At 37.8% G+C, this 26869-nt stretch overlaps 1 protein-coding gene across 1 annotated transcript in view; it reads right to left on the reverse strand.

Annotated features, from left to right (window-relative positions):
* Window positions 1–26869, reverse strand: part of Cpa6 (carboxypeptidase A6) — a 352847-nt gene that overhangs the window by 196920 nt on the left and 129058 nt on the right. Inside the window, exon 2 of the mRNA XM_004637530.1 lies at window positions 18146–18221. Coding sequence (XP_004637587.1) covers window positions 18146–18221 — 76 coding nt within the window. The remainder of the gene's footprint in view (window positions 1–18145; window positions 18222–26869) is intronic.

The following is a 26869-nucleotide window of genomic DNA, read 5'->3' on the forward strand; positions in this document are numbered from 1 at the left end:
TGTTATCTCACTAGTGCCAGAACTTGAAAGAATAATTAAAATTTAAAGGGTACAATGGACACTATGAAAGGGAAATAATTTGTTCAAAGGGAAGTAAAAATGGGATGAGGAAAAGGACAAATGAAAGAAGGAATATATATATATATATATATATATATATATATATATGTGTGTGTGTGTGTGTGTGTGTGTGTGTAATGATTTGGATAACTATACTGTCAGTTTCTGCTAGTCTTTTGAAAGGACTAACCCTTAAAATTTTAACTAATTCTTAATTTTTTTTCTTTTTTTCTTCTTTAGTTCATTGTCAGATCTTAGAGACACAGAAATAAAAATGAAATTGGAGCACAAATGTTGCATTTGGGGAGATTTGGAATGAGGTTAGGTTAGTACTTCAACTGGCTGTCAAGATTTAATAACCCATTTCAGCTTCAAGAATGACTACAACTCCTATGTCCTAAAAGAAAAGGAGATTGGGTCTATCAGAAACACTGGCTTGTCATTTCTTACCTAGTTGGGATCTTTGAGATTTAAATGAGTTAATTTTATGAAGACTTTGAACCCTTGACAGAAAACTGCTATATAAATGTAGTTTTTTAATCTTATGCTTTTTATGTTTTTCTTAAATCAAACAAAAAAAAGGTCAAATTCCCCCAAAGCCAGTAGAGGGCCAGTGAGATAGCTCAGCAGACTAAGCACTTGCTTTAGGCAGGCGCTGGAGTCAGGGTTCAATCCCTGGCACCACATGCTGTGCTGGCCCCACTCCCTGGGAAGCTGAGCCAGCAACCGAGTCAGGGCATGGTGGTGCATGCCATAATCCCAGCTATGGGGGGCTGAAAACAGGCAGATCACTATAAATTTAAGCTATATAGTGAGACCTTGCACACACACAAAAAACCTAGTGGTGTTCTTAGTACAATCAAGAAACTATGTGTGTGGTAGACTAACAACTGGTAGTCAAATTGTAACACCCAGTCAATGGAAACAGGGTGTCACTGAGTGTGGAAGGCCCACCTGAGGATTGTTGTCAACAGCATAAGAAGCACAATGAAGTGAAAAGGCTTTTGGGAGCAGGTAGAGGCTGTTAGGGAAGCTGTTGACGAGGCTGTAGGAAGCTCTTAGTTCTCCTAGAGGACCTTGTCCTGCTAGCTTTCCTGATGAACTTGGATGTTCTCATCATAAAAGGAGCTTAGGGCTTGGTTGTTGCTGAGAATGGCTACAGCTCATTTTGGAGGCACTCTGGTCCTCACCCTGAGCATCACTTCCTGTCTCTGGAGGGGAAGATGGTGCACTGACTGTTCAGTCTCCTGGAGAAGCTTGTCATGGTGGCTTTCCTGATGGGAACTCAGCCTTCCTTATCCTCAGAAGAGCTTGGAACCTCACTGTCACTTAGGATGGCTGTGGTGCTCTTCAAAGGAACTCTGGTTCTTACCTTAAGTGTTGCTTCCTGGCTCCAGTTTGGTTCCCTCAGCCTGCTAGCACACATGCTTCATCCCACTGGCACAGACTTTTTAGCTTCTACTACTGACCTGTGGACCTTCCTAGGACAGATCTGTGAAGTGGACTTGCACAAGACATTGTGGTGGGCTCTAGGCCTGCAGTTATACTTGTGGGAGGTGTTGTTAGGAGCTTTAGGTCTTCAGTGGGACTCATGTAGGCTATTACTGTGGGATCCAGGCCCTTAGCTTCATTCTTTGGTCTTTAGCATGTGTGCACATTTTCTGTACACTCTTTTTATATATGATTCTTTGGGTGACTATTAAAAATAATCTTACAAAATATGTGTCCTGGATTGTATTTTTGCCCTTGCAAAACACCAAAGTATAACAATGTGAAAAACAGAATTGATTTTGAGGGTGGTCATATGTGGAAGATACAAATTCTAGTATTTTGAGACTCCATATGGCTTCTGGTGATTACATTCTTTAAGAAAATGCTTTTGGTCCCAAGGATAATTCTGTTTGCATGAATAGTATGAGTACTGAATTTCTGAACTGTCTAAAAATTAAGTATAGATGTCACCTTCAGCTTCCAGGTATGCTGTTTCCCTCGCAAGGAGGGATCGGTATGGTATTTGTCTCAAACAGTGGATTTTAGCAATTATTTAGACAAATAATAATATTTACACAAATATTAGAGGAAAAAATTCAGAAATTTATTTTACTCCTCAGAAGTTCCAAGCATTTATTCTTTAAAAAGTTCTACACTTTATGTTATTATACTTCCTTTAGGCTTATGGTTGCTGAAAAGGAAGAAAGGCCCTACATGTTTAAAATGGGTAGTATACAAAGCAGGCAGACTCTAAAGCACACGAATTTTGCTTTAAAAGAGGTCAAAATAAATAACTGTATGTTCCTTGAACACTCAGCTCTGTAGTTGATATTTATTAAGTTTCTGTGATATCCTGTTCTTGTGATAGCACACAGGTGCTGAAAGAGTCTGAAAACTATTACAGGCAAGTCAGATTTTTTCCTCTACCATGATACTGTACTTGAATCATTCAATGATAAGTAACCCCTAAAGTCTCTTTCCTTGTTAACCTCAGATCAAAGTGAATTTTTAATTCTGTAATTGGTTAGTTTTGCCTGCCTTTACCTTCAAATCATTACACAGCTCTGTCCTTTTGTGACTTTTTTTTCTGTCTCCATACCGTTGTGTTCTCTGGACTCAAGTCTACACGTGACATTAAAAAGAGGAAGAACACAATTGGCAAAAGCTTTCTGATGAGTTAGTGTCTGAAACTGGCCCTTCTGACACACAGTGAGGGAGTAGTTATTCCCAAAGGCTCATTCTTACCTCCTTCAGCTTTCAGCTTTTGCTTGGACTCCCTCTTTGCAGTGCTGTCTTCGCTAACCATTCCATTTAAAATTATACTCCATGACCCTCAACCTTCCTCCCTGATTTACTTTCTCCTTACACCTCTGCGGTCTCTTTTCTGGACAAGGATTATTGTTGGTTTACTACTGTAGCTACCAGCATCTAGAGCAACATCTTTTATGTAGTTTCACTTAACAAATAGCTGTGCAGTTTTTTCTACATATGTGTAAAAAGTCGTAGCGCCTGGGAAATAGAGGGCATATTTGGAGAACAGGTAATAAGTCCACTTGACAAGATTATTGAACACATGTAGAGATAAATTTAGAATAAATCTGTAGGGGTCCTACTAAATTCTTATTTCCCCTCTCTACTGGATGTCTTAAAGAATACCTCTTAGATCCTTGTTTGAAGTTCAATTTCTATTCATGAAATCATACAATGCCCAGCATAGGGTTGTGCGAGTAAGTTTGTAAGTTCTCAGTTAATGTCAATTTATTTATTTATTTTAAATTAGACCTGGGTCAAGTTTTAGTTTTCAGTATGTAGAGAGCCAGTTTTTCCAGTACCTTCTTTAAAAAAAATTAAATTATAATCAGTGGATCCACAAACAATACCGCTGGGAGTTCCAGAGCTGGAGTTGATGTTAGAGGTATTGGTTCTATTAGTTAGTGTAAGACCAGCTATGGCTGCAAGTCAACCAGAATGTACACTAGTTTAAACTCAGTAATTTTCTATTATTTCTGAGGCAGTTGCTTTTTGCTACTGATGACTTAACACCATATGGTGAATGGGGACAGGGCTCATTTCTCTTACAGTACCACTATTCTTTAAAGCTTGTCATGGTCAGTTATAGCCACAGGGTAGAGAAAGAGAGAGGAGGGGTCACAAAGCTTACCTGTGATGCAATCATCACTTCTGCTTCTTCCTCCTCCCTGGCTGAAACTCATACCCATGACTTTTTGTGGTGTAAGGACACCACAAAATATGGGCCCACAAGAATCTGAGTCTTGGTGACTAACTTCGCTACTACTGTGTATCTGCTTGGGAGATCAGGCGGAATCCTTCTAGCTAGCCCAGTCTTCTCCAGTAAGTCCAGATGTGGCTTTTTGTGTTCTGAGAAGTATAGACAAAAAGGCAGGTTCTCTGCCCCCCTTGCCTTCATGTGTACTGATGGCAGAGACAGAACACTCACAAAAATTTCCTTTGGGGGCAAAAGGGAGTAAAGGAATTACAGGTTAGGTAATAACTCTGTCTGTCTCAAGGGATGTAGAAGGACTTCCTGGTTTGTTTGAGAAGGCAGATGCTTGGTTGGAGCCAGTGTTTGCCCTTTGGGACCTGTTGTGCGTCCACCACACTCCTTGGCTTCTCTCAGAAGCTTCTTCCCACTGGTCTTCCCAACCATGTTTGTGGTGTGTACTGACAAGTGCATACTCCTTGGAGGCAAGCAGCTTTGGCAGGGTGCTTTTGCTTTGTTCAAGTTTGGGGTTCTATTAGTTGTAAAAGGTTTTATCTAGAAAAGTTTTGCTTTTTCTTTTCATCAAATTTGTGATATTTGGAGGCATCTCAAAACTAGATGGGCTTCTTGTCCATTTTCTTCTATTGAATTTAATTAAATATATCCTAGGCTCTTTCCTAGATGTAACTTTTTTTTTTCAAGTTTTATTGACAAAGAGATAGCAATGAGACAGTTTCAAATCAAATCGGAAGGACAGTTTCAACAAATAATACACTGCATATATTCTTCTTAGTGGTTAATTGCTGTACAAGATGCGGACTTGTGATCCTATTCACAAACACCATTAGAACAAATCATTCTATTCATTAAGAGAATGCAACTATATATCTATCCCAACCTCTTTGAATACACAGATACAAAATGGACATTCATCGGTATACCCCATTTTTTCTAAGTTCCATTATTGAATATTATAGGTGTGTAAACTCAGCAAAATATTCTAAAAGAGTCCAGTAGCCTATAATAGCATTGGGTCTTATATTTAACTGGCATAGATGTAACTTTTATGTATCGTTTTTCTTGATTCATTTTTCTTTTTGTCTGTCATATACTATCTCCTCTCTTCAACTAATAGAAAGCACTTTGAGGACAATTTCAATGGTAGATTGGGGTGGAAAGATAGAAAATCAACTCTCTTAATCTCAGTCACTTTGCAAACCTGAGAATTTTTTTAAATGCATTTAGTACAGGGTTTACAGGGTCTCAGTATGTAGATTGAATTTACAGTAATCTTCCTGTTTTCAGCCTTCCAAATGCTGGGATTACAGACACACACCACCACACCTAGTCTCAATCGCTGTCTCAGTGCACTCCGGGGGCAGGGCTGGCACAGCACGCTGGGGATTGAACCCCAGCCACTGTGTCTGCCTAAGCAGGCACTTTAGTCTACTGAGCTATCAGGCCAGTCCTAAACCTGAGAAATCATTAAGATCTTTTGCTTAAAATCTTTTTCAGTCTTTTGTTTAGGATCTAGGGTCAATCTGATTTTCCTGCCCTTGCAGATGTCTAAGTCCTGTTTATTTCTGCTTGTAAACTGGTCCGTTCTTGTCTGAACTTGGTTCTTTTTTACTTTTCTATAAGCAGTGAAGAAAACTTACATATACTACATTCTAGGTAGTTTCAATAATTTTACTTAGATCCACAAGGCCAATAGGCACTTGTCTACCATGATGAAATGATAATTATACTAAATATGTTGTTGTCATCTATACACCGATTTCTTTCTTTCTAGACTATATTCCTACCATCTACATCCCAACTGCCAAACTTTGGTCACGTGTTTTCATTTAAGTAAATGTAACTCTCTATGTCTATGTATTATTTTCATTAGTTGTAGTGATACTTAAGCACAATACAATGACTTAAATGTGAGAGAAATGTATTTATCAGTCTTGTAACAGACAATAGTGTGTATTTCTTGTGAGTGGGCAGTTTCTTCTATGTGGTGATTCAGGAACCTGGAAAATTTCCTTGCCTGACTCCTTTATGTTCCTGGCTTCTGTTTCTGTTTTCAAGCAGGCAGCTGGAGAGGAAAGAAGGCATGGAGAGAAGATTTCCATTCGGTAAAGTCTCAGCTCAGAAATTGCCCCCATCTCTTTTGTGTATGTCCTTGGGTATGTCGAGTCATCTGGCCACACTTAACTAAGTGCAAGGGAGGTTGTAAAACACAGTGCCCAGAAAGAAGAGAAACAAAACCTGTGGCATAACTAACAGTGTGGCATATGAAAAAACTCCACTTCAGGAATCTTTAAAAAACCTAGAGTCCTTCCATCCCAATAGGTTCCCCAGCTTGTGCATTATACAATATTCATTTACAATATGCTCCGATTTCTCTATGACCTTTGCATTGTCTCTTTTGTGTGGCTTACAGAGTAAATGTTTGCAAGCAGGACTTTGTACTTAAGATACTGTAACTTTTGTTCCCGTGTTTCTGAACCTTCCAGTGTTTCATTAAAGTTACCTGGAATCCTGCCTATAACCTCAAATAACTGCTCACTTATTACCTTGAAGTTATCTTCCAGCTTCATGAACATTCTCCAGAGACCATTATTCAAGGAGCTGATGAAGGAAGGAGGTTGAGTACTATTGGTCAGAGAATTAAATTTTATGGTTCCTGTTTCCTATATTCTTCACCTGAGATTAAATTCATTTATGGGTATATGGTATAGATTTTATTTGAACAAGTTATTAAGGAAAAATTATGTTAAGAAATGTTCTAAGTCCTGTAAAAGTCAATATTGAGCTGTATAATTTATTTGATAACTTTGGCCAGTGGTCTTTTGACAAATAAAGGCTCCTATAATGCTAAAGAAAGTTGGAGTGATGCTAAGAGATTTTGCTCTTCCTAAGTCAATTTTGTGTTCTCTTTACAATCTGTAAATTTTCCTCTGTAGTAGTTTTCACAAAATTAAGGACAAATAATGAAATCTGTGATTTGTAGAACTAACTTTAAATTTGTTAAAATAGAAATGCCACATTCACTATTACCATTTCTTCCTGTCTCTCAGTACCTCCTTAATTATTCATGTTTTCACATTAGGAAAATGACTTTTAATGGGTTCTAATTATTAAAATATACTAGGTAGAGACATACTTAGCAAAATGTCAATCAGGATGAATTTAAAAAGCATGGGAGATTTCTAGAGGTGGCAAGAGAGATGGGTGAGTGCCCAGGCGTATATCATTGTTGGCCAGCACTGTAAAAGAAGCCATCATAGATTTCTCAGTGATATTTCTTATTCTCAGTTGGCTAACATGTCTTAGTAGAAGTTTTTTTAACCTGATAAATATTTTAAGTGAAAATTTCCTTAAGTCATGTTGAAAAGGAACTCCTTAAATTGGAAAAGTTTCCTGAAGCATGGCTCCATTTTTCATATATAAATTTGGGATAAACTTTTATGTAAATGATGAGGATTACATGAGATTTGGCATTCAGCAAAGTGCTTAGTAGCTGGGAAATCCCTCCTCTCTTGTTTTTGGTACATAGGATTTTAGGTGATCCTTTAGCGCCCTATCTTTAGTGATAGCTTTTTTACTTCTCTATAGTTACTGCAGCCGGTAGGGTTAGTGAGAAAAAGGGCTTCAATTTGTCTCATTTGCCATTATATCCCTGGTTAACAGAAATATGGTACTGTTAACAACACATTGTCTTTCAACTCCAGGATCAGCTTTTGTGCTACTTTGTGATTCTCAAGGATAGCTGGTTGTGGTGGTCAGATTTTAATTGCTGTGATCAAATTCCTGAGAAAGTCAGTTTAGAAGAGGAAATATTTACTCTGGCCCGTGTTTCAAAGGTTTCAGTCCACAGTGGCTGTAGGGCAGAGACATTATGACAGAAAATATGGCAGCCAGAAAGCAGAAAGAGAGAGCACAAGAAGAACACAGCCTTCAAAGGCCTGCTCCCAGTGCCTTATTTCCTTCGGATAGGCCCCACCTCCATTCATCCATAAACTTATCAGGGGTTACTCCATTGATGAAGATAGCCTGCTCAAAATCTAATTACTATGTTAATAAGATCCAGTTGTCAACCAAAATTAACTGGCACATCTGTCAATGTGAGATTTTTGCCAAGAGGATGCCTTAGGCATACACTGTAAACTCAGGAAAGAGGATTCTTCTTAGGACATGGCTCTTGGCAGTGTGTTGGAAGGACAGTGGCCCACGTATTCTCCAGCAAATTTTGCTGACACCTATGCAAGACATCAGCTTCACGCTGTTGGTGCCCCAGGAAATGTTCTTTATTTTATTTATTTATTTATTTATTTATTTATTTATTTATTTATTTATTTTGCTGGAACCAGGGATTGAACTCAGACCCTTGTAATTGCCAGGGAAGTGCTTATTCCACAGAGCCATCTCCTGGGCCCCTGCCCCAGGAAATCTATCACTCAGTGACCCACCAATTTCAAGGATATTTTGATCTCACTGTTAGGATGGAGGGGAGGCTACTCTACCAAGGACTGTTCCTCTACCAAGTGCACAGTCCCTTCTTTGGTACTGTTCTGCATCCTAGGGGAGTACCTGGCCTCTGCCTTTGCATCTCTTCACTTATACCCTCTTAGAAATTAGTCATCATTCACTAATTAACATTACTTGATTCATTCTTCTTCCTGTTACTATAATAGAATAACTATGATTACATAATTCATAAAGACAGGAAATTTATTTAGCTCATGAATTTGGAGGCTGGAAATCCAAGATTAGGTCTTGTATCTGGCAAGGACCTTGGGTCTGTTGTAACATGGCAACAAAAGTGGAAAGGCAAGTGGGAAGATGTGGAAGAAAAACATAACAGGCAGCATAGCATAATAACCTGTACTCCTAGCAAATAATTCAGTTCTGCAAGAACTGTATCAATCTTTCTTGATTGCCTAATCACCACCTCTCAACACTTATACTAGGGATGAAATTTCAATATAAGTTTTAGAAATGACGAATCACACTGAAATCATAGCATTACTTTATATTAATCATTTTCTATTCAAATTACTCCTGACAGTACCTTAACTGATCTTGTTGCTCAAATTATATAATTTGTTGATTAAGCAATTGGGCTCCTGTTTTAAGTCAAACTCTTGGTACTGATATAGCAGACAGGGCATAACAAAGCTGGCTGGGGAAATGAGGGGGCCCTGTCAATTAAAAGAGGCCGGGACAGCACCAAGGAATTCTCACGATCCCATATGTGGAACTTCTTGTAAGCTCCCGTGAGATGTGGGTGACATAAAAAGATGAGACACTATGGGGAGCTCACTACCAGGACTTCCCACAACAGCCCATGCTGCATTTCCCAGGGGCAGTGTGTACTTCTGTTTTTGCTTTTATCTACTTTTCCCTTGTTCTGCCAGGTTTGCTCCACAAAGCTGGTTTCTTCCATACTCACTCAACCTTTACTTTTGAAATAAACTTTTGGTACCATTTTTGGCTTGTCTTATCTAATTATTTGTTTGAGGCAAGAAGGGTTTGGGATACTTTTGACAAGCAAGCTATTTCTAACAATATGGCAGCTGGAATTCTAGGACAGGAGGGATAGAAATATCAGAGGTATAAAGGAGAGTATACTCTACCCTTCCATTATTTGTCCTCCATTTACTTCTTATCTGATAGCCCAAGGCTTGTTCTCTCTGAATATTGTCAAAAGGCTATCTATTACCATTATCAAAAGGCTCAGCCTTTTCTCAAAGGCATCTTCTGCCTCTGCTCCCAATATTATCTCGCTAAGGGAGTAAATAGGATTTGTGATGCAGCTTATCAAAGATCACAGTTCCTTTACTGGATCAATATCTTTTTCCCAGTTAGATTATACTCCATTCTTTTTGTGTTTCCTTCTTTCCTCTTTTTCAATACTGTAATGCTGATTTTTAGTTCAGATCACAGTCCGTTCAAAACACAATGGAAATATGAGAGAATAAAAGGAACACTGATGATCAGATAGCCTTAAAACAAATGTAAACCATGTAAACCAGGAAAACGTCTAAGAAATGTTTGTGGGACCATGGGATCTTTAATCCCTCCATACTTATACAACTAGAAAAATAAAATAGAAGAAAACAGGAAGCTCCTTTAATGGAAGAAAATCTTTGTGGTTGTGACTGATGAATATGCAAAAATCTGCTCTGAAATATTTTAGGGTACAAAGTATTGCCATGTATGCATCTCTAATAGGTATTTTTAGGGTATACTAAGTGGGTTCACTAATCAAATATGTCAGAGGATTAAGGAGACACAGACCTTTTTGATTATACAAACCACAGAATACCTCTTAGGCAGAATACCTGAGTTCTGATTTTCAAATTCAAGTGTTTTTAATAATCAGAGGTATTATATATACCACCCAAGACAAAACTGTTAGTGTTAAATAAGAACTTAAGGGATGATTACAGATCCCAGAGATGGTTCTTTAAAAAGCTTATCAATAAGGTATTATAGAAACCCTGATTATGCCATAAATTTTTCTTAATAATGAGAAGAGATGGATAATTTCCCTATCTTACACTCCTGCCTATTCCATGTGACACCATCATTCCATTGTTAAGAACCCATTATTATTTTCATTTACAAATCTTGTTGAAAATATACTCAGTTATACATATGTTCTTGATAAAAATCCACGAGTTGTGTTTATTACAGCTTAGGCTAATGGATGGAGGAAAGAGCTCCATCTGCTTGTTCATTTGCTAGGTACCTAATACTGGAAAGTATTAGGGAAACAACAGAGGCAGACATCAATTCAACCCTAAGGATTTGGTCAAGTAATTCTTTCCTTTAGAAGCTTCTCTGTCTGGCAAGGGAGATCAGGAATTGGAGACTCAGAAAAATCAGAAACTTGCTGACATTCCCACAGTTAGTACAAGGAAGATTCTGGACTTGAACAAAAGAAGTATTTCTCTAAGGTCATCCTTTGACACTGTTTTGATGGATCTTCTCATATAATATGAGTAAGATCTCACATAGTCAAATATTTAACACATTTGGATGATAATAGTCTATCCTTTCAGGTCATTGATATTTATTTGCATGCTTACTTTCATATTATTTATTAGGACATTGGTTCACTTTTCTAAAAAGGGTTGTAAGGCTAAGTTACACAAATCTCTCACCAACTCTGACTTCATAAACAAAGCACAGTATGAGAATTGCTCCATGTTTATACAGCTAGAAAAGCAAAATGGATCAAAATATGGAAATTTTTTAATGAAGCTAAGTTTTTGTGGCTACAGCTTATGAATATTCAAAGGGTTATCCAAGTTCATGGATGCCAGGAATGACACAAAGCATAATCTACACTTGGTAGAAAACTTATCATTCATTCAAAGCATAACCTCTGTTTTTAAAAAAGAAACATTGTATGCCCCTTTGTCTTTGAACATAGGTTAATGCCCTATAAAAATTCACATTTGACATTATTCAGATGAAATTTCAAGAATAAATATAAAGGGTAACCTATAAAAGAACATGAAAAACAGTGACATCTGAGAGGTGGATCAAGGTATACAGGTCTCTTCTAAGTAGAGGCTGGGATGTGTTTGTAGGGTGCAGAACCTGGATATACATGTAAATCCCATTTATATCAGCTGAAGGGTTACCCTTTCTCTTCCTTCAATGACTTCTTAGCTGACATCTACAATTCAGAAATCTGTCACGTTTCAGATATGTAAGAAACTCAGTCAGTCTACTGGGGGTGAAAGAGCAAAGTGTTAGGATATAAGTCTCTGTAGAATTAATTGAAGGCCAAACAATTCCAGGAGAACCCAAGGTTTATTCGTGGCTTCAGAGTTGAACAGCATTTTCCAGGTGGATAAGGGAGCAAACTAGATGAAAAGATTGGCTTGAGGAAGACATGTACGTAAGAAACTACAATTATGGTATTTTAGTAAAGGTGAGGCATTGGGTACCAAGTGAGGAATAGTGATAGATGCTGAGCAGTATTGAAAAAGCATCCAGTTGTCATTGAAGGATCGTGTGTCAGATGAGAGTCTATGTCTGAGGCCAATGGTTTACTTCACTGTCTATACGTAGAAGCTCCTAGGAAGATTTTTTTTTTAATAGTAATAACAAAGCCTCAACTGAGCAACTGAGTTCGAATTTCTGATGTTGGGCCAGATGTCAGATGTTTATAGAAAGCTTCCTCGCTAGAAATTTCCACGTGCAGTTTGGTTTGGGAATTACTTCTATCATCAATGGGGCACACTTAAAAGATATGAAGTAGAAAGGAGACAGGTTTTTTTTCATTTTGGAAAGCTTATGCTGGCTAATGTGGAGAACAAATAGAAGCCACCTATGAAGGCCACAGGAAGGATATTTGGAATACTGGTGCAATTAAAATGAAAGTTGAGGGGGCCTGGCCCTAGCTCAGGCCTTTAAGTGGCTGCTTCCACAAAGCTGTCAGCCTCAGGTTGCTGGAGTTCGAACCTCACAACTCGCCCGCTGGCCAAAAGTGCCCTGAAGGCGTTCGAGGAACAAAAAAAAAAAATAAAATAAAATAAAAAATAAAAAGAAAGTTGAACAGGGACAAAACTAAGACAGTAACAGTGAGATGGCAGAAGAGAAATTAGGAAGAGATCATCTTCCATCAGGGGTATGGTGACAGCTTGGACTATGTATGTGTTGTGGTGATGAGGGTAGAGAATAGAAAATGTCATGTAACAAAGAGGGATTACAAAAATGACCACAAAGTCTTTATACCTTAAAACTTTCTCATCAAACACCAGAGTCAGTGTTTGTATCCCTTGAATCTGGGATGAACATTGAGTCCTTTTGGTTAGCTGAATGTGGCAGAAGTATCATTGCTCACTTGGGTTCAAGGAATTTTGCACGTTTTCTCTCTTACTCTTTTGGCATCCTGTGACTTACAACTAAGCCAGTCTGGTTTAGTGACTGATAATGAGACACACACAGTCTTACTGTCGTTTCACTGTAACCCAAAGCCTACCAATCACTACCCACACATGTAAGGCACTGATGGGTGAGCTCTCAAGCATGAGAGAGCTTGGTAATGATCAACTTCTATGAGAGATTGTGTTTAACCCAAGTTTTGAAACTGTTCTCTTAAATATCATTGAAATAGCAATGTGTACTGTCCACAAAGAGCAGGTACTTTTAAAATTTTATGTCAAGGAAATACAAACAACTCAAAACATTATGCTAATGACCCCAGGTTTTGTTGTTGACTTACCTATATCAATTAAATAAGGCATCACTGGGTACATTAATCAGCTTTCTGTCCCTGTGATAAACAATTTAAAAAGGGCTAAGTATCTCTTTTGGCTTACAGTTTGAGAGGTGTCAGTCATGGTTGCTTTTGGGCCTGTGTTATGGCAGCATGTCACGGCAGAGCACACGGGAGAGGAAAGCTACTTCCTTCATGGCAGTGAAGAAGCAAGATAGAAGGAAAGGAAAGGGAGTTCCCCTGTTAAGGGCAGGTGCCCCTGTGACCTCACTTTCTCTTGATAGATCCTACCTTCTCAGGTTTGCACCAGCTCCCAACACAATCACAGGTTGGGGGAGCCAAGTTGGGAGGACATTTAAGATCTAAACTATAGCTCTTAGGTAATAACCATTACTATAATCATGATTCCGCATAGCAGGCTTTTTACCTTTGAAAGAATGTTTCTAATGTACTCCTGTTTTCCCACATTGCATTCTTTCTCTTAATACATTGTAGTTATTGAGTTTACTAAATATCAGTAGACACACAGAAAAAGAAAAATGCAGGAAATACTTGGAAATTATGTTTCTGAAATTTAATTCCTAACTGTATCTGGTCATTTGCCTGGATTATAATGAGTTTTCTCTTTCAAAAATTATGCTAGAGAAAGCAATAGTGATATGATATTGCTTCATTACTCTATAAAAACCTTAACAAGTAAAAAAAGGAGGGGTAAGGTAAGTTTCAGTCCCCAAAATATTGACAGCCCATTGTCTCTAACTCATTTTTCCATTTTCTGTTGCAAAGTATCTGCAGTCAGAGCACCAAGTCACTAACTGTTTAGGACCACTGCATTAGATTTTATTTGCTAAGTTACCACAAATTTAGCAGCTTGATTGTATTAGTTTACTGTTTCTGTAGGTCAGTGCTCTAGGTGCAGTGTGGTTTGATTCCCTGTTGAGGGTGATACTTGTTTGAAACCAAGCTGTCATCTTGGGCTGTGGTCTCATCTGTGCTCAGGAAGTTCCTGTATTCTCTTGTTGGTGGTAACATTCATTTACTTGGGACTGGAGGGTGGAGGTCCCCATTTTTTCTTTTCATAGGGTAGGGGCAGCCTCAGCAATTTGCAGGCATATGCAATCTCTTAAAGTTCACAACATGGGTGTTGGATTTTTTCCAGGCTAGAAAGAGCCAGTCCCTCTAATCTTCTCTTCTGAAATTGTCTGAAGAAAAACAACTGGGACTCACTTGATTAGGTCAGGCCCACTTGTGCAGTCTCTGCATTTTAAGCATTGTTTTGGTATCATAATTATACCTGCAAAATCCTTTTATGGAAGCATCTAGGTTACAGTTTGATCAGTTATCTGGAAGAAGATGTGTGGGACCAGGGCCAAGATTCCTGGCCTGGGTGTGGGTGAGGCTGCATCCCAGAACTCTTTCTACTATAGTGATGATCAAGAGCTTCTGTAATTATACAACAGTTCTTAATAAAATTGGGACTATATAATTCCCACACCATCACCACATGAATTCTATAATCAATCTTCTTCCTTATAAGCTTTCCAATTGATTAAATGATCTAGTTGGATGTTTCAAGTTGATAAATTCACAGGGATTCCATGTGGAAGTCCAATGAATGATTGGGGAGCATCCCAAGAAAGGTAAGAGAAGACATGAATTTCCTTCACATAAAACTGAGAGTGACAGAGGAGCCATACTGGGATGGGGGAAGCAAATTTGCTTTAAAGCAAAGGAGGAACAAAGCCTTCCTCATAGAAAGTACAATTTTCCTCGATGGGATTTTATAACTCTGTCATGTCCCTCAACAACACCTGACAAACCAGCTGATGTTTCTTGAGATTATGCTCCCCACTGAAAAAAGTGACAAACTCTTTGAAAAATGGGGCAATTTCTTATCTTATAGCTCTCTGATGAGAAAGTTTGAAACAGAAATGTCAGTACTTTCTCCAACAAAGTTGTGTCAATTCCATAATAGAAGCATTGTGTCCTTCATAAAGCCACCTCTGTTCCTTCAGAGCACAAAGAACCTGGAAATAAATGTAGGCAGGACATGATTTTACTCACCTGCAAACTGTTCCCTTCCATCATAACTTTACTTAACTCATAGTTATGCTCTTAATTAACAATTTAATTGGTTGGTGCTTTCTCAGTCCAGTTCTCTGGGGGCATGGTTTTCTGTTTAACTTTCTTGTTTCAAATCTTCAGCAAAAGCATAAAATTTAATTAGGAAAGTAACCAGCTTTGTAACAGCAGTTGTATATTTGATTAGCTATGCTTTGGCCATAAGCTTCCCAAATTTCACTCAGTATTGTATACACATTTTGAATTTGCTCATGTTTGAGAGATGACATTGTGAATTTATATCCCAAACAAGAAATCTAATCACTTTTCATTTTCTTTAAGATGTTTTGTTCTAAAAACAGGAAAATTAATTTGAAGCCTTCATATAGGAAAATGAGAGCCAAAGGCCAAGACGTATGTTGTTAATTGTCTGCTTTCTATCGCTGTGGGACAATAGCCACAAGTATAGCATCTGAAGACAATACCCACGTATTGTCTCACAGTTCTGTATATCAGAAGCCTGGGCATGGCTGGCTGGATTCTCTCTTCCTGGCTAGAATGGGCTAACATTCACATTTTGGCTGAGCTACATTCTCATCTGGGCCCCACAGGCCTCTTCCAAGCTGTATGTGGTAGAACCCATGTTCTCATGGTTGTAGTACTGTTCTCTCCATTTCCTTGCTGCCTATCAACTAGGGATCATTCCTACCTCGTAGAAGTAGCTGTTATTCTTTGGCATGTGCCTCCTGTGGGCCATTTATAATAGAGCAGTTTATCAAAGACTTTGAGACCAGCAAGAGCACTTTCTCGGTCAACAGCTGGAGAAAACTCTACTTTTAAAGGGCTCACCTGTTTGGGACAGGCCCATTCCAGGTAAGCTCCCTTCTGCCCTATAAGGCAGTATTATCCGGGAAAGGACTGCATCATCATATTCATAGGAAAGCAATAGTGCAGAGCAAGTACACCAGGGGGTAGAGATCCTGGGGCCATCCTACAATTCTGTCAACCACATAGTGCTTTAGGAGAAGGTGGCAAGTAAAGTCATTGGCAAACTTCTCTTCTGTCCCCCTGGCGGCACTGCACAATGCATGCAGAGAAGCTGTTAGCAATGGCCCTGATTCTGTCCTATCTGCTCCACAGGGTAGAAGATGACAGACAGTCACATTCTTTCTTCTCTGCAGGCTGCTTTCTCTGCCTGGTCAGAATTGCTGCCTTCTGTAGTGCAAATGGATCACTTGGTAAAATCATTCAAATTTAAAATGACATCAAGGTAACAGGATGCTTTTAGACAGAAATTTATCTAAGCTCAATACTTCAAACTTTAGTCCAATAAGCTACCTCTGTAGTAAAAAGAAGTGAATGAATGCATAGGAAAGATTTAGCAGAGAAAGCCTGAAACTGCTCTCATAAGAAAGGCCTATCTATCCATCAATATGCTAACATTTTTTTTTTTTCTTGTGTGGCATTTGGGAATTTAGCTTTTGGGAGAGTTTCTATCACCTTAACCCCCCAAAGTGACATAATGTGCCTAACCATTTCTGCAAATGTTACAAAGGCCTACTTGGCAAATATTTGTTTTTCTTCTAGGAGTCTAGAATGTGTCAGGGTAAAGGTGATTGTATGATCAGGCTCCAATGCAGCCTTGGCTACTAAGTCAGGCTTTCCTGATAGACAACTTCGCAAATATGTTGCCAGAACTCATTGTTCCGGGTGGAGGTGGGGAGTTAAGAACATCCTACATGAGTTCAGGCAGAAAATGCTTGGAATTTGTGCCTGGGTTTTTTGAACTTCATTTCAGGCCTCCTTTCCCTTTGCTGGTTCTGTTTTGTATGCTTTTGCTATAATTAATCATAGCTGCGAATAGATTATATGCTGAGGCACATGAGGCCTCTTGGAAAATCCTGAACCTGAGGGTAGTAATGACATCCCCTGACTCTAGGAACATAGCCATATATGAGCATAACACTCATATTCGGGGTCTATACTCCACTGCCCTGTAAACTCAGCCTAACTTTGTTCATTATGAATATGATCAGGCTGGAGGCAAGAGGAAGGCCTCACCACGGTCCTAAAGGGCTTGGTATGGCTTATATGCTTATTTCAATTCCACACTGTGTTATTCCAAGTTATTTAACGTCTGTTCATCTCTCTTTTTTTTTTCTCCTGTAAGACAGCAATAATAATAGTACCTACTTCATAGAATCACGTTCATGAGGTAATTCATAGAAACTACACTGCACCATGAGGGGCTCATAGTTACTGAGCAGGGCTTGCATAGTTTTCCAAATAGAATTGTACTTCTATCATCTAGGAGAGATATTTCTCTGTTTGACATTAAAGATTATTGATGGCCCTTTGGTAATCTGCTGTGCCATCCATGAAAATGAAGCCTGAACTATCATCCTTTAAGGGCCTGCTTCTACTCTGGTAGGCAGGGCAGGGAGCCAATTGCCACACTTCTCAGCATAGCTTTTGAATTAGACCTATGCTCAGTTACACACAATAATGGGAAAATGAGAAAGTCGAACTCTAAAAATCTATAAAACCCATTAGAGATTGAATAATCAGAGATTTCATCCTTTGCAAATAAAATTTTCTTTAAACCAACTGAAATATAGCAATGTTAGTCAGCTTGAATTTCTAGCTTTTACTTTCCTCAACTTACTTCTAAAGATTTGATTAGAAGAAAAGTATCAAAGTGATCTACATGAAGATTCCAAGAAGAAAAAGTGAAGCTCTGAAAACTACAAACTAAAATTATTCATCTATTAAAGAAAAAAAGCAAAATAAGTTTCCAAGGTGTTTTTGTTCTTCAAACTCTGTCAGTAGTCTAAACTTTTCTTTAAATACTCTTTCAATTAATCTCTTAGCTTTTATTTCTCCTGGCTAATTAAATCCAATTATGGGGCTGGGGAGATGGCTCAATGGAATAAGTGCTTCTCTGGCAAGCTCAAGGGCCTGAGTTCAATCCCCGGTTCCGAAAAAAAAAAAAAAAAAAAATCCAATTATTTAACTCAAGTCAGTAAGGTCTTGTAAACAAATAAAAGGCAGAATTTTATTGTACAAGTGAGTAAATCTGTTACCTTGAGTCTGTGGTATATTTCCTTCAGTGCATACGCTTCTTCTTCTGTTTTGGGAATAAGTCTTATCACCTTATCACTATAAAAAAAGAACAAAAGGCAATATTCACCTTTCAAAAATAAAGTCATTAACCATCTTTTTTTTCATCTCTTAATGAACAACCGTTGCATTTAAGAAAAACTGCAAAACTTCACTTACAAGTAAGCATATTACACGGTTCTTATTATTCTCTGGTTATATTGGGTCTGTTTTCCTGGTCTTACAACCAGTATTTCATCAGCTTTTGAAGTTTACAAAATCACATATATTGTAATTAATGTAGAAAGAGGCTCAAACATAAGAACAATGACATCATGGGACAGGAATTTTCTTAAATAGCTCAGAGCAGATATCAAGAAAGAAAATTCCTAATGAGAAAAAAACCCTCTTTCCTTCCTTCCCTCCCTCCCTTTCTTCCTTCCTTCTTTCTCTCTCCCTTTCCTCTTCTCTCCTCTCCTTTTTCTTTTTTTTTTTTAACCTACATAGGAGCTCTAGCCCTGAACAATATCCTCAGACCCCCATTTTAAAAAATTCTAATGTTGAAAAGGAAAGCAACTTTCAGAGACAAGATCTTCGAAATTCATACCCTTATGGGGGCCATGGATATAGCTTAGTAGCATAGGTGCCTGCTGGGCAAACACAAGATCCTGAGTTCAATCCCTGGTATAAAACAAAAACCAAAACAAAATGAACAACAACAACAACAAACAAACAAACACCCCCCCCCATATTCTATGGAAGACATCTGGTTTGGATTCTTCCCACATGAAGCACAGTAAAGAGAAAGCCTATCATTGGGGCATCTGATTTCTGATCAGTTTCTAAACTGGCAAGGGCTTGGGTGAGAGGTGAGTGGCAAAGAGGAAGCCCATTTTACCATACTACAGAGATGTTTTCTGTAAAGATCCTAAAACTGCTGAAGGTGACTAGAAGTATTGATCTGTTCTCCAGAGGATTCTCAAGGGAGTGACACTGCTTCAGATTGCCAGGCAATTGCTAGGTTTTGCAGAGGAGATGCTTATTAAGTATTTATTAATGGAAGTTGATTGCAGTGGTGTCTGCCTATAATCCTAGCTACTCAAGAGCATCACATGTATGAGGCCAACCTGATGGAAAGCATAGAGATGTCCTGTCAAAACAAAAAGGTTGGGAATATAGCTAAAGGGCATAGCATTTGCCTAGCAAGGTCCTAGGTTGTTCAATTCAATGTGTGTGTGTGTGTGTGTGTGTGTGTGTGTGTGTGTGTGTGAAATACAGATATATATTTTAATCAGAAGACCAAAATTTTGTCAATTCAGTTACTTTGTTTGTTTTTGGTCTTTTTTGATTTTACCATATTTTTTTGGTTGAATTGTTTTGTAGGGGAGATTTAGTTTTTGTTTTTAGTGCCAAGGACTGAATACAGGGCTCCAGCTTGCTAGGCAAGCATTTTACTGCTGAGCCAAATCTCCAGCCCTTGTCAATTCATTCAAGGATCCATCTCCCTAGTCTGAAAGGTATACTAGGAAGATAGATATAATTTGCATACATTTCCATGGTTTTATTTATTAGAAGAATAGGAATTTCCAAGATCAGGCAAGGTAGATGTAGAGCACACCAGACCCCAGCGAGACTCCTGGATTTGTTAGACAATGATGTTTTAGGGTTACATGTTTACTTCTAATCACTTTAGTTTTGAAATTTCAAATGATCCCATTATGCTTTCTTTAAGTCTATTAATGAAAAGGTCATTGACTTGCTGGCAATAATTTGATTAGAAGAATAGTGTCTATAATAGTGTCTTAGGTGCTATTCTACTTATAGTTTTGAAACTTTGGTTCTCTCACATCATGCAAAACCACCTCTACAAACCGAGTCTCAAAGTCCATATTTCTGAAAAAAAAGAGATAAATAAAATAAACTGTAAAACAACTCTCAATATAACTTTAAAATTGCTCCATTTGTTTCACAAAACAAAAGCTTATCCTTTCTAAATCTGACAACTAATACTTTGTGGAGTAGGAAACAATAATTTGGTACTATGAACAGAGAGGTTTCCAGTAGTAAATCATGTACAGGAAATTAAGAGAGAAAACCTAGCAGGGGACCACTATCAAAGGAGGTGAACTGAGGGATTTTCTTCACAATTTGTCAAGGCTTTTCCTTCGCCTTTCAGTTTTAGTACGTACTTTCTCTTCCCTTTGTATTTTCTGCCTTCATCATACACTGGTCTTGTCCCACCTGATCCAGTACAAATTTTGGCAGAGAAAAAAACAGCTGGGTGATGTAGCTGCTTTTGATGGATGGATCACTTGGCAGCTTGCTGGAAAAATACCTCCATCTGGGGCCTGTCAGCTCAAGAGTGTAAGGGAAGCAATCTGTAGCTGTTTTACAGCCACAGGAAGATGGATAATTCAGCCTGGCCACTGGTTCCTCTTCTCTAATTCAGGATATAAAGGCACCACCCCTGAAATAATTTAACCCTGACAGTGAATTCATCACCAAGAGTTCACCTCACCTTTTAGAAATTATTGGGTGTGGCTTTAGGAATATATTTATTATTGTTTTGATTATTTATCAAAGATTGGTAAATAAGAGAAGTTATCAGGAAAACCCACAGAAGGTCACTTCTGTAAACGATAAATGATGTTGAAGGAATGGCTAATAAGCACAATGAAACAAGAGCTCTTCATTCAGCATGACAAATGACATGATCTTAAATGCTTCATTTGTTTCACCAAACAAAAGTTTATCCTTTCTGAATTTGAAAATCAGTATTTTTTGAAGTAGGGAACAATAATTTGATACTATAAATCTTGAGGTTTCAAGGAGTAAATTACTTCCTAGAAGGTAAGAGAGAAAACCCTAGCTGGGCACAACTGTCAAATAAGATAAACTGAGAGGTTTTTTTTTTTTCCCCACAGTTTCCCAGGTGTTTTTTACATCTAGGTGACATATAAATTAAGGCCCCTTGGTTACTCTTTGGGATTAAGGTGAGGGAATCAAAGGATTTACTATAACCTGAGGTTAGAAAGACTAGTGGGCAACCAGTTACTCATAGGTATCACCTACCTCTTACATCCTTAGTACATGAAAACGTCCCTAAGTCACTGCTCCCTAAAGGAAAGAATTTTCTCAACACTTGGACATTCCCTCTTTAGAATATACAGGCCCCGACTTCCAGCTTCTTCCCAATATAGGTACTGGAGCCCCTTTTGTAATCTCCAACCCCCAGAACCACATGGTATCATTTTTTTCTTTCAATTGTAGCTTTGATTTATTCCCAAATGCTTGGTCCCTGGAAGTTTCTTCTTCCCACAAAATTCAATTATTTACTGAAAAACAGGAGAAAGCTGCAAAAACACATGGTCTGGAGTCAAACTGCTGTTAGTTGTATGAACTTGAACAAGATTTTTAACCTCTGTGCTTCATTCCCTGTATTTGATTGAAGATAGTGTTTCTTAATGGATTGTTGTGAAGATTAAGTGTGTGTGCATGTCAAGTGCTGAGAAAAATTATTGACACATAGTGAGGTCTGTATAAATACTTGATATTATTACATTTTTGCCTTTGTACCTTTTCATCTTATTTTATCCAATATTTACACTTGAAGGGTCCTTGACTACATTAGTGTAGTCTTCCTCCTTTTTTATATTCTAATTTGTTGAATGGAAGAAAGAATGAGATTCTCTTTAAGAGAAAACTAAGTAGAGCAGAATCTCCCTTTGTGGTGTTCTTTGATCTGTGTTTCACAATTCCTTCCTCCTGCAGTTAGTCAGCAGATGATAAGGAAGAATGAGAAGGGAGTTCTACCCAGTTGGGCTTATTTTACTGGATACAGCCCAATGACTCATCAAGTTAGACCTACTCTTTGGTAGTTTGCATGATATATCTAGAGTGAGTCAAGCAGAACAAAAGCAGTAATTGTAAAACATTTAAATTTCATTTACTTTATTTTTTTCATGTCTGTCTACAAGCCTCAAGGTGTATTTCAGTCTGGGCTTCACCACTCTCTGTGGCCCCTTGGCCAAAATGTTGAAACATTTAGCGATGACACATCCTAATCCCTAAATTGGGACGCACTCCAATGTACTATTGGATAATGTTTTTGCAAAAAGTGTTTCATTCAGCATGTTTGTTAAGGTTAACATATCTTCCAGGCAAAGTGGTAGGTGTCAGAGAAATGCAAGTTCCTTTCTGGGTGGGTTTATATGTTCACAGTGCCAGTGAGATACTGTCCGGGAAACGCCTAACTTATTATTGCCTTCTAACATAGAGCAACTAATATTATTACCTTCCTACCAAAGTTTTTTTTCTTTTTCTTTAATCTAAAAAGAGCCAAAAGCAGATCCTTCTCCAAATGTGTTTCAGTGTGAATCCCAGAAATAGCAAAACAAAATTCTGTTATGGAAGCATTTAATTTTTTTTTTCTGGTTCCTGGTAGCTTTGTTTTGACCTTTTCATAGGTATTTGAATCAGATCATTGTTATATTCCTTAATTTTGGACTGTTTGCTTAGGCAGCTCCTTGACATGTGAGAAATACATGTTAGGTGGTCTCATTATTTTCAACAAGAGCAAATGGAGATACAAGATACCTTACATAAAATGAAAAGGGAAAAATCATTTCAGAGGAAGCCACACATTCAATATTTCAGTACTTCTAAGGGCACAATTTACCTGAATGTAGTAAAGGGTTTATAGGGTGGAGAATAGCCGATTAGAGGCACATAGCACCCACCAGGTGCTCAAAGAGATTGAACCAGATGAACAGGCATATAGCTCTCTGTGAGGCAGGGGATTTGTTGGAAAGCACTGGGGCATAGCAGTGGTATCTATCACCAGGTGAAACTCCAAATATTGCTCTTTAGGAATAATAAAAGAAAATAGAGTGCTTAAATGTGGAGGAGCATACCAATGACCCCATAAGTGCACTGCTTGGAGGGTCAGAAAGGCCATCGAGTATTTTGTATCTCCCAAGAACAGCAGCCTCTTGTCACGATGCAGTGGGCACCCATCCTATCAAACACTGGCTCCAGAAAAGTGTCTGTGACACAAATCTACTAAGAGACACAGTCAGCAAAAAAGTGCAGTTTGTGAGGCAGGGGAAAGAAAGGCACTTCCATTTATTTACCTATTTTTTTTTAAAAGAGAGTACTTGCGACTTAGCTTAGTTGTTTAAGTGCCTGCTCCAGCAAACCCAGTCAGGTGCAGGAGATCACAGTTTGATCCCCAGTTCAACGTGCCTTACCAGACCCACACTTAAGGCAGCCTGAGCCAGAAAAAAAAAGAGTACAAATTAGAATTAAAACAGAAAAAATTACAAGAGATACAAATTTTCACTTAACAAAGTAATATGAATTTTTCACAGCATTTGTTGTAATACACAATGTTGTCTTCTAACCAGTTATTCATATTACCAGATATATGCATGTAAAATTGGAAGAAGAAAAAAGAAATGACTAAGAAAACAAAAAGGAAAAACAATTGAAAAAGGGAGACAAAACAAATTGAAGCATTGACTGCCTTTTTCCATAGACCAGCAGAAATGTACAGTACAGTTGTCCAAACAATCCTGCTGATATACAGATAAATCTATTTTCCCCACTCCCTCTCCTGCCTTTCTCCTCAACTCAGTAACCGTAATGGATGAGGAAGATGTGGTATTTTACACAATGGAGTATTATTCAGCTATAAAACAGGGTAAATTTGAATCTTTTGTCAGTAAATGGATGCAACTAGAGAACATACTCTTAAGTGAAATAAAAGGCATTTCCATTTAAAGGTGGCAATTTCCCTCTGTGGTGGAGAGTGAGACCAGCTATGTGTGGATATTCTTGGGGGCTAGGTCTGAGAGTACCTGGCTATAACCAGCAGAGCTCCGTTCCTGTGACTCCCAACCGCAGCACAGACCCCCTTTCTTCCATGAGTAGAGGCATTCAGAGGAAACACTACCATGGCTTGGATATTTGCCATGCTCTTCAGGGATGTGACAGAGAGTCAGAATACCAAGGGCCTAAAAGCCCAATCAATGTACTGGCTTGGTGGATGAGAAGATATGGCAGAAACCTCCTACTGTTGCTGTAGTTCCCATCCGGTGGTAAATTGGGAGGCTTATGAGATGAAAATAGCCATGTTGAAGACTTTGTCTTAGTCCACTGGGGATAGGTAACTAGTAACAACTTAGCTATAAAACCTAACTGGTTTTGCTTGTTTGGGTGGAGTTGCAAAAGGAATACTCAGACTGTAACAGTGACTCTTGACTGTCTCTGACATCTGGCCATTCCAAATTCAGAGATCCCAAGAATAGCTCTCCATTTCAAATATTCTGCAAGAAGAAATCTATGAGTTTTTTCTTTGTTTTTGTCTTGTTCCTATAGTTTTATTCACCTCATTTTCCTTTTCACATTTTATGTATTTTTAAAATTAATTCATCTCTGCCTTGTTTTCTCTTCTCTCTTCCTTCACTCATTTACTTTTTAGTCTTTCTTCCTCCACACATGCTTTAAATTTTTTAAAAACTATTTTATTATCAATTTACTCATAGTGATGTTTAACTTTTTAGTCTATACTTTAGTATTACTGCTCCCTTCTGCTTTTTGAGTAGTGGTATCATAGGTATGTTTTTTAAAAAACATATGCCTATGTCTGGATTACTTTTAAGTGGTTATTTGTGGATATTTTCTCCTCTTAAAGTAGTACTGGGGACTGAAATCACAACCCTAAATATGCTGGCGGGTGCTTTACAAATGAACTATAAAATCAATCCTTCCCAAACCTACTCCCGTTCAAACATTGATGGATACCTCAACTTTCAGGATAGAAGATACAAGAATCCTGAACCAAGCAGGCAGAAATGAGGAATGCCAATTCTGGAGACCCAGTACTGGATACTCATCCCCTTACCAACAACAGAAAGAAATAACACATACAACTGTGTGGCTCTCCCAGCCATAATGGGCCTGAGCTCTGGTTTTTCCAAAACCTACTAGGATGGCATACTTCTGACAAGTTTAGAGAAGCAACTACAGAGAGAACACCACACATACTCTGCTGTTTATATCAAACTTGCTTGGGTTAGCAGAGGGACCCTAATGATGCAAGTCCAATAAAGCAGGTCGCCACATTTACATACAATGTGTACAGTCAAAATTCACAATGCACAGGCATAGAAGGCACAGAGAAAGTAAAAGATTAAAGTCAATACTGCACAACAAACCAAGAACACATTCACATTATCAAGAGGAAGGTGCTCACTAAGCAGATGGAACATAAAGGTGATAGGGAAATCCATCCCAACAGATATGCAAATCTCACCAGGAACACAAGAGGCATGTATTCACCTCAGATGCCCATTTTTGCACTAAGTTTTTAAATTTTGGGGGCCTGATTTTTAAAAATTCTTTATATGCTCTAGATACAAATCCTCAAACTGTCAGCTAAAAGTTTTTCCAAATTTGTGGACTTTCTTTTCACTCTATTAGTGATTTATTTTGATGTGTAAAACCTTTTTTTTTTTTTTTTTTTGTGGTATCAGGGATTGAACTCAGGACATTGTGCTTGCCAGACAAGTGCTTATTCTACTGAGCTATCTCCCCAGCCCTAAACCTTTTTAATAAATTGAGATCCTAGTTGTTGATTCTTTGAACTATTTCCAGTGCAATTTGGTTTTTATTTATGAACTCTGTTTACCCCTATGTCTTCAAGATTTCTATTTTCTCTTCCATTAGATTTATGTTTTTGTTTTAATATTTAAATCTTTAATCCATTTTGACTCTAGTTTAATGTATAGTGATAGACATGGGTTTAGTTTTAGTTTTTGACATGTGGAAAGCCAGTTTTGTCAGCACCATTTATTAAAAGAGTCTCTCTTTCTTATAGTAAGCATGTTTGGCTCCTTTGTTAAAGACAATGGATAAAAAAGATATGACATTTTTATAGAATAAAATACTACTCAGCTATAAAAAAGATAAACTTGAGGTTTTTGTAGGAAAATGCATGCAACTAGAGACCATACTCATAAGTAAAATAAATCAGATTTGTATTTGTCAAAATAATATTGCCTCTCTAGTGTAAAAACTTGAAAGAGTAAATAAGATCCAAAGCATATAGTAGACATAGTAAAAGAGAAAGAAACTGCTCAAAAGGAAAGAACAACTGCAATGGGGGAAAGCAGAAAAAAAGGGAGAAAAGGATATATGTGTGTGTATGTGTATGTGTATATATATATGTGTGTGTGTATATATATATATATATATATATATATGATAGCTAAGATAATTGTATTACTAATTTCTATTAGTTTATTGAAAGGAACAGTAAGTACTGATATTGTTTGATCCATTTTGTATGCTTGTATCTATAATCTGAGCAACTACTTTGAAAATAATAATAAGCATTTTTAATTTCCTATCATCTTGTTTTGAAATTCTTTATTATTTTTATTTATTTTTTCCTCTCCTAAAAATAATAGACATAAAAATTCTCTGGGACACCATTAGGAGACTTATAAACTTTTGCCAAACTTATAAATTTTTGGCATAGATGAGGAAAAAGTATAAATTAGAAGCATAGAAAACCTACTTAATAAAATAACAGCAGAAAAATTCTCAAATGATATGAAAGGCCAAGTACCAGAGGCATTTAGACCCCAAATATATATAATTAGAAAATAACATTCCACAACATATTATAGTTAAACTGCTCATAT

This window comes from Octodon degus, unplaced genomic scaffold (genome assembly GCF_000260255.1).
Source record: "Octodon degus isolate 3935 unplaced genomic scaffold, OctDeg1.0 scaffold00091, whole genome shotgun sequence".
Taxonomy (NCBI): domain Eukaryota; kingdom Metazoa; phylum Chordata; class Mammalia; order Rodentia; family Octodontidae; genus Octodon; species Octodon degus.